A 9,283-nucleotide genomic window follows, 5' to 3' on the forward strand; every position below is an offset into this window, starting at 1 on the left:
TTTCTGAAACAAGTTGGACAAATTTCGGAGAAATCCATCTTTGAAATAGACATGAAGAAGAAGACCGTTGAAGAAGATAACAATGTCTTTTCGAGTTCTATGGTTTTTCGATTCAATGTTCAATGATATCTATCTTCCAGGTTTTTATGGTTCTATTGTTTTTTTCAAGAAAAGGATTTTGGTTATGTATATTTTTATATTTTAAACTTTAAATAGTTCACATTTATTTGTTAACGTGTTGATTAGTGGTTAATAGTTGAAATGTTTAATTTTTTTGTAAATTTTTTTGCTGTGATTTAATTTACAGAGATGATGGTAACTACTTTTTTTTTATTTGTTTAAATCCAAAGAAAATACATTTAAAATAGTTATATTTTTTAATAATAAACCGCTACATTCATTTTTTGTCTTATTAATATTCTAGACTTAGTTGTTTTGAGTTCCATTAACAAGAAAACCAAAAATCCAACGTAAATTAACATTAGCCAAACAATTCTTTCCAAATATCACATTGGTATATAGAAATAACTGTTTTTTTTAAGTGGATTTATTTGAGTTTTTTCAATGGATTGTCATTAGAAAATCGATTTTATAGGGGGCAGCTTATTTAAAATGGAATTATTGGAAAATATTAATTCCTAATTTGACTCTTTAAAACTTTGTGATCCCAGCTTTCATCAAATACCTTGTGATAAAGTAGTATTTACTTAATTTTTTTTCATTGATATTTTTTCTAATAATCTACTTGAGTTAATTTTAATTGTCCTTGGTGTTTTTTCTTTCAAAGCTAACTTACTTTTTTTTTTCTTTTTTTTAAAAAAAAAACTAACTTACATATTACTTTTATATATAGTCTCAATTATTTTCTTTGTTTCCCCTTTCATAGTCGCTCTCCAAATTGTTTCTTTAGCCTTTAACTTGTGTTTTTTCTCCAATAACATTACATGACTTCTTCATCTTTGAGGCATGTAATTTGTTATATTCGGATTTTGTTTTTTCTATGGTATTATAAATTCAATATCATTGCAAATTCCATTAGTATTAGACATTTTGATTTTGTTCTTCTTTCGTCCTTTTTGATGTTCAATCGTTAGTTTCGAAAATCTAGGGTTTGGTTCATATACCCAAGATTTGCATGGAAATTTGTCAGATCCATTTACAGTCAAAGACTTTGGTGAATGGATGAAAGTTTTCTCTATAATGGCCTCGAAGGAATTTCGTATGTTAACTACCTGGCAAAAAGGGTTACAAAATCGGATAAGAAGGCCAAGAGTGTCCTGGTCGGTTTTATTTGACGATGGAGGTTATCAGGAATGAAGTTTAAATTCCGCCTTTGAACTTGGTTTTTCGTTTCTATTTCATTTTAATTTTGAACAAATTTGTTAGCTGCTTTGTAATTTTCGTTCTTCGTAATTGTGTCTCGTTAGTTCCCTTGTAACCTATACTCTACAATGAAAAGTGTGTTAATTGGGCAAAATATACATTTTATTTTATTATATTATTATGTGATTATTTCCGATAGATAAATAAATATTCATTTATCTATACTTGCCTTTCTCTATTGCATAGTTGAACCTCTTCTCGTCTGTCTTGAATTGGGTGTTTGTTGATAGTTTGTCAAAATGAGTGCTCCTAATCTTGTGTATGATCTTGAGTAAGTAAATATTGTTTTGTTTAAATTATTGTATTTTTATTAATAATATGGTCATCTCTTGACATCTCTACTTTTAGCTTATTCTTTTTTCATTTTGAACTGCAATGAGGATGATGCAGTAATTGTTCGGAAATTTCGTCACCTTCTTCCGGAATCATCAACCTTACTTCATCTTATAACTTCTGATCATTTTATTAAAGAGATGACTTGGGAGAAAGAAGTTACATTCTCTCTCAAAAATACCAAGAATGTTCTGGTTTGTATCTTCTCGGGCTTTTTTTTTTTATATAATTAATCATCTATGAATAATTAACTTATGTATTTGTGTTATAATTTATAATAATTTAATTTTTTTTCTTCTATATAGCATATACCAGAACGGGTTTCTATTGGTGCCACATTGGACAAGAAGATATTTGTTCAGTTGGTTGGCTTTGACAACGACAAAAGTTTTCTATGTCCACTTGTCAAGAAGTCATCTACACCTTCTAAGATTAGTTTGTATAAAGGTTGGATTGATTATCTTGATCAAGCAAAGGCAAATATGAGGGTAAAAGACAAGCTTCGCTTTCAATTCCGTTATCCCCATTACAGTTTCTCTGTTGAAATTATAAGGAAGAAACCCAAATAATTTAAGGTATTTTTCTTTATCTTGTTCATGTCATTGTAAATCTTTCATTGTAAAATGTTATTTTTTGAATTCGATTAGACTTATTTATAATAATTTGTTTTTTGCTTTCAGATTCAACGTTTGCGCTGGTGTATTTTATGATAATGGTGTAATGTATTTAAATGAGTAGGAGCTGTTCTTTTAGGCGGTATCGTGTTTTAACTGAAATTGGTATGTTCATAAATACTTTTTGTTTTGTATCTTGTTGTGTAATTGTTATTCTGTTGGTATAATTGTGTTGTTATTTGTATTTTTGTTTGGTTATATTGTGAATCTGACAAATCTGATGTTGTCTATTATCTTTATAATTAATTTGTTTGATATTATAGATATCTGTAATTACGTGTTGTCCGTATTCTATTTGTTAATATTACATAAATTTTCCCAATCAAAATAACAGTCAAACCCTCTTTTTAATTAGTAAATTTGGTTATGATTGATTTTTATAAACTATTTCTAATATCGTTTTATAGATATCTATTATTTTGTTTAATTTAATTGTTGGAATAGCAGTGTGGTTATTTTATAAGGATTACAGATTGCAAAAAAGTTTTTTGAAAGACTAAAGGATAAAAAAATTATATTTATAAAGTAATTTATTTTGGTTAACTAATTTTATTGCCAATTTAATAGTCTAATTTATTGAATTATATCTTGATTTCTAAAAAATATGATATCTAAAAAGTTAAATAGGCAAGTACAGTTGTTTAGTATACTAAGGAACTATTTGGTTCTAAAGAAAGGAAAGAAAACATCTTTTGGGTGTGGCCCATGTTATAAAACTTTCCTACCAACATTGCGAAGAAAATGGGAGATGAGCATCTAATATGGTTAAATGACAATAGCGTCCTCATTTTTTAAAGTATTTATCTTCTTTACCACACATTCATATTTTTGATTAAAGTTGATAAAAATTAAATTTGCATCTCACCTAATATATTACTGGATGTTCTAAACTTGTTTGCTATTATAGTATCAAAATTTGGAGGTTTTTTTTTTCTTTTTTCATTTGTATGTATTTTATTAATCTATGTTTCTCCTTAATTATAATGTTGTAGGTATCAAAGTTTGATATATGAAGCTTGATGTGTGATGAATCGCGTACGGGGATAAATTGGGGTTTTCAATGAAAAAGAAGACTAGTTTTCATTAATTTGTATTTGTAATTTTAAAATATTTTTGAACTCTATTATTAAGGAGTAATTTTCTATTGATTTATTTTTAATAGTTTATCTTTCTATTAGTTTCGTTCAAACAGTTTGTTAAAAAAAATATAGTCTCACTTTTTTTTTAAAGAAATGAATAATTTTAATTAATGTCTTGGATTAAATATCCGGGGCGTTACAGTATCTGTTTTGAATGTTGATTGATGAAAGAAAAGCATAACTCTCTTATAAATAATACATCAAAATTAGTGTTGTTCAGGTGTCCACAATATGCTGGTTTTTGGGCCCCCAAGTCAACAATAACAAGGACTATATACATGGACGATTCAAGTTCATTTATGCATTGCTTGCAACTGTGCAAATCAAGTTCTAAGAAATAAGGGATATGCAGGTTATTCCTAGCTTTATACTACATAAAGGACTGTGACAAAAGCAAAAATATGGACATAGATGGGAAAGTAGACTAAGCTACCATACGGCTGCAGGTCAAATTTGGCCAATGGGAAACAAAAGGTAATACACAAAATAAGAAGCATTTAATGGAAGGATTTGGACTGTTTCAAATCTGCAGTGTACAGGACCGTGCGACAGAGAAATCTAACACATGGGATAATAAGTAAGATAATAAGTAAGACCCTCTAAGATAATATATTCACAGAAATGCCATGATGCATATCAAAAGAAAATATAGTATATACATGCAAATAAGTAAATTAATAAAATAAATATTCATTAATTAAATTAAATAAATATTCACAAATGAAGTAAGTAAATTAATAAAATAAATATTCATGTCTGATCAATAACAATCAAAAACTCCATAAGCCTATAGAAATGAATAGGGTGATGGTTATCCTTCAAACAAAAAAAAATATTCAAAATCAAGATAAATTTAAAGCAGGGTTACAAATGTTTCAAGGAAAACATCAATTTAAAATCAAATAATCACAACACCAAGCACAAGGTAGGAGACAAAAACCACACCAATTAACAAGTCAACTTGAATCAGCTACAACACACACACAGGGGAAGACATAAAAGATAACTGAGACATCAGCAACCACAAATTAAAAAGATAAAAGAAACATGTCATAATCTAACATACACTGCAGATTAAAAAACCAACAAACATCAGGGATCCAAAATAAAAACAACAAAGAATCTATATGAACCTGCAATAAGAATAATCAAACACGCCACCCATCCAAAATCATAGCATGCAACATCGCCCATGAGAAATACCACAGGGATTGAAAAAAAACACATTAATTTATCAAATCAAACGAAACCCCAGGATACAAAATCGACCCATCAAGAACCCAAAGGAAAGGAAAAACAAACTACAAACCAAGGATGTGCCATCAATAACATAGATCGACAAAACATCAATTGCATGCAAATGGGAACCCATTAGGCGATCAACAGGCAAATCCGAAAAACAAAAACAAAATTAACAAAGGCAAGAAGATACACACAAATAACAGATTTTAAGAAAGGGAACAGATAGAAGACAACTCACAGAATTGGAACAACCAAAGAACAAAAGCTGGGCGGATGCAAGGAGAAGAAAGACTCGCCCTATTCTTGCTAGAGGAAAGCATCAGCAAATTGAATTTTTCTTTAAAGTATCACAATATAAATGGGAAAATATTGAACCGAGTGCTGGACCAAACAAAGAAATGGTTTTGGAACAAAGGATAAGGCCCAATAGTCTTGATTAAGGATTGGGCCCAATATGAAATACATGTTGTGAGAGAGGATAAGCCCATCAAAACAATATGAAAAACAGGTTGTGATGGAAATGATAATAATTTCTACGTTACAGTGCAAAATCTAAGTAGAACATAGACGGGAAATCGATTAAAGAAGCATTTCACATGGATTCGACAAACAAATATGACAGAAAATTTAAATATAAACCAGGAGAAGATAACGTAAAAAAAATAATAATAACCTTGCAAATTAAAACGAAATGAGTAGATAACGACAAAGAATTTACACATGATTGAATAATTATGGGGGATCAAAATAACGATGAAAATTTACCTTTATTCTCTCTTAAAAAAGGAACAATACTCTCCAATCCTAAAAACCTCCAATCTAGACAAACTAATTCGCGGCCACTTACTACGATGCAACAGGGCATAATGAAATAAATATGTGTGATCGAACCCATTAATCTAGAATACCTTGAAAGAAAAAGATTGCATTCCCATCCAATTAAGTAAACAACAGGTATTATTCATTTGATATTATTCATTTGAATGAAAATAACACTCGCGCGTAAAATTTGATCACATGATTTAAAATCTCATCGACCAAATGAGGATGCAAATCAACCAACAATGTGAATTATAAACAAATGGACAAACTAATAAGAGGATAGTAGTTTAAATATGGACCTCTAAGAGATAAATGGCGTTGCATAATTTTACTTCGATGAGGTTAACAAAAGGAAAGCAATAAAGAAGATAAAGCCACAAAAATATAAATGTAGATGTAAATAAAAACACTGCTAAATTAAGCATACGGCGGAGAATAAGGTGGATTTATTCCAAATAACAGGTGCATAAGACCAACATCACATAAAAGAGACACACAACATAAAAATTCAAAAGGAACAACATAAGAGGGAGTCCACATCTCCAAACAAAATGAAGCAAACAACAACAAACATAGACACAATGGTTCAATTGATGCACTAATGCAGCCATTACTACAAACGATAACTCAGACAGTTCGACAACCAACCACTGCGTTCAACCCTTTCTAATCCTTCCATATTTCTGGGCAAGAGTCTCATCATCAGAGTCAACTTCAACAAAGGCAGAAGAAAGATTTCTTTTGGCACCAGATCCATTTGAAAGCAGATTCATGTTCAGCACCAACGGCCAAGGAAGTACTCTCAGCAGAACCGGCAACACCAAAGGCAGCCACCACCTCATTCACACTTGCAAGATCATCAACATCAGTCGGGAGATCACTGGAGAATTCCTGTGAATTGAAAAGCTTAAATGAATTAACGGATAGGAAATCAACCAGGCAAAGCGTAAATAGTAACAATCTTTGCATCAATTTTAAGACCACAGGAAACCAAAAACAAAGGAAATGGAGCCAACCTCATCAGCAATTTCAATCCCACTCTTTGGAGTAACAACAACATTAGAAACAAATTCATCGGCTTGGGGGTCTTCCTTTTCTTCAGGTTCAGCAGGCAAGAGCGAGGTTCCGGGCACAGGATTCTTTGACAACGATTGAACAAAGCAAATATCAAGAAAGGTTAATAAATAACATAAAAGCAATCATGAACTAAACAAATTCACAGCTATCATGGAATAAAGATAAGAACCTCGGATGGAGTGTGTTCAACACCAATGGAATCAAAGGATTGAATGACAGAAGGTTCATCACAGACCCTCTTAACCCTAAATGACCCATCAAAAAAAATGGTTGGACCACAATATTTCTCAACCTTAAACAACATCTTCTTATCAGCTTGGCAAACTCAGTTGAGTAGAACCCAGCATTCTCAGCCTTAAAATAACATACAAAATAAGGCATCCAAGGTACTTAATTAGTTAATCAAAAAACTGAAAAATAATACACAGGCAACTGTAACAACCGATATGGAAAAATACATAAAAGGAGCCACAACAAACATGAACATACCTTTGAGGCAGACACAAGAGAACTACAGGACAAGTTCAGTATATTCTGGACATCACCAGCAAACATAACAAACACTGCCACGCTGGTTGCATCACTCACATTAATCTTAACCCTATACCTAAGGACAACACAACAAATACATCATGCATCAAACTTCAATGTCATTCAGTTCATAATCATATGATGTCTAGATAAACAATAAATCAAAGAAAATAAAACAAATAAACTAAAAACTCGGTAAAGCATAAAGAATACATCGTCATACCTAGGCACCATCTGAAAAACGTTCTTGACACATCCCTTACAATAGTACGCTTCGGAATCAGGAGCAACGCTCCGATGGCATTTGCAAGCCGGATACCAACAATCCTCGCCATCCACAAAGCCATTAAAAGTCGCATATACGACAAATGTTCCATCCTCAGGAGTATCGTGCAATTGAGCCAGGGTCTTCTTAGGATGCATGTGTAGGAAATCCTCTTGAACAGACGCCCTTACACATGGACCAAGCTTTGGAACAGAGGAGATATTTATACCAACAGAAGACACACTGTCATAAATAAATAAATAAAAACAAAGATAATATGAGGATGTTACATGAAAGGAAATGGACATAGAAGAAAAACAAAAAAAAATCAAACATAAAACCTTTTCCTAACTCAAGCCGCCTCCTCTATCGGAGGATTTATCAAAATTCGAGTGGTGTTCAAGACATTCTAAAGGGATGCCTTATCTATGAAAATGGAAAAAAATAGTCACAAATGATAAACTCCATTCCAAATAATACAAGTAACCAAACAAAACAATTACTTGAGAAATGGTTAAAGAAATACCCTTGAAGATTTTCACTTTGGCAAACTGCACCAACACAACAGGCATCCCATCAACAGCCTTTCGCATAAGCTTGTTCAAAGCATCAACATATTTGCCAAAAAGTGCACACTCACAACTTCCACTGAAAATTGAGAATGACAACAAAAAAAAAGAACTAAGAACAGCAGCAAATAGAAACATTATAAAACACAAATGATATGAACAAACAAACACAACAAAAACGATATAGACACAATAATTAAACACAACGATATAGCAATAACATTCAACCAATATGAAAGGTGCACTTACCTATCATCAGTGAGTTGAAAAACAACCATCTTGGTCACCTTGCCATCTCTAATATACTCCCTCTCATTTGATATACCAGTCATTAAGCCAACAACATCTAGTCAACAGATTACCAACCATCAGCAATTTAATTTCATTCAAGAAAACACAAACACAATAACATTCAGAGAGAAAGTATGGAAACATGCTTATTTACCAACTAAATAGTCATAATCGTAGGTATGAGCGCAAACATCAACAAGTTTGGTCAAAGAAACACCATATTTAGGAATGGTGAAGCTTTCGGAGACCTGAACCTTGGTTGTCATCTGGAAGATAATCTTATATGGGTGTTGTGTGGTACGGTATGAGCCAGCACTTGGAGCAACAGAAAAACATGATAGGTTGTAGACCTTCCCCTCACTTAATCTGGACTGGAAAACATATAGCAACTGCTTCCTTACACTGGTATGAATCTTGGATCCCTTCACATTTAAAACAACACAATAACAAAATTAGGTCATGGTTGATACTACATCATGACCAAGCAAAATAAATAACCAAGTGCTTTTAAATAATTAGGTCATGGTTGATCCCTTCCATAGAGTTTGTTGTAACGCCCTGGTCGTTATTTTATTTATTTTGGATTTATTTAGAGTCTTTTATGTGATTTTAAATAATATTTGGATTTTATGTGGTGTGTATTATTTCATTATATAGTTTATTTTACTAAAAATTAGAATAAGTGGGAATTTAGAATTATTTTGGAGATTGAGGAGTTAATTAGAATTTAATAGAATTAAGGGAAGTTTAATGAAATAAAGGGGGAGTTATAGTTTTGGGAGTTAGGAAAAGAAAATGTCAGAAGCAGTTTTACGTGAAACAAGTTTTGGGAGAGAAAACCAAGAACAATGGGAGAGAAGAACAAGTAGAGCCGAGATCAACCGTGTGTCGTGCGATTTTCTGAATTAAGGTAAGGGTGAGGTTTGCTTCAGTAGAACAGTTATTGAATTCTGAATT

General features: G+C 31.7%; 2 protein-coding genes and 1 long non-coding RNA gene across 3 annotated transcripts; 1 reads left to right on the top strand and 2 right to left on the bottom strand.

Moving 5' to 3' along the window:
• The first annotated feature begins 864 nt into the window (after positions 1-864).
• LOC25492080 (uncharacterized) lies at positions 865-3,549 on the top strand. Its single transcript, XR_003011290.2, has 4 exons — positions 865-1,910; positions 2,022-2,291; positions 2,397-2,495; positions 3,383-3,549. It is a non-coding gene; the product is annotated as an uncharacterized lncRNA (long non-coding RNA).
• A 3,523-nt stretch (positions 3,550-7,072) lies between these two features.
• On the bottom strand, positions 7,073-7,699 carry LOC120579930 (uncharacterized). The gene is made up of 2 exons (XM_039832696.1): positions 7,425-7,699; positions 7,073-7,277 (listed from the first exon to the last, which is right to left on the bottom strand). Exons 1-2 carry the CDS (start codon positions 7,622-7,624, stop codon positions 7,073-7,075), a joined length of 405 nt encoding a protein of 134 aa, XP_039688630.1. The 5' UTR covers positions 7,625-7,699.
• A 107-nt stretch (positions 7,700-7,806) lies between these two features.
• LOC120580225 (uncharacterized) lies at positions 7,807-8,755 on the bottom strand. Its single transcript, XM_039833758.1, has 4 exons — positions 8,481-8,755; positions 8,285-8,381; positions 7,993-8,114; positions 7,807-7,892 (listed from the first exon to the last, which is right to left on the bottom strand). The coding sequence occupies exons 1-4, from the start codon at positions 8,590-8,592 to the stop codon at positions 7,876-7,878; spliced, it is 348 nt and encodes a 115-aa protein (XP_039689692.1). The 5' UTR covers positions 8,593-8,755; the 3' UTR covers positions 7,807-7,875.
• Positions 8,756-9,283: the final 528 nt, after the last annotated feature.

The sequence above is a fragment of the Medicago truncatula genome, chromosome 4 (genome assembly GCF_003473485.1).
Source record: "Medicago truncatula cultivar Jemalong A17 chromosome 4, MtrunA17r5.0-ANR, whole genome shotgun sequence".
Classification (NCBI taxonomy): Eukaryota; Viridiplantae; Streptophyta; class Magnoliopsida; order Fabales; family Fabaceae; genus Medicago; species Medicago truncatula.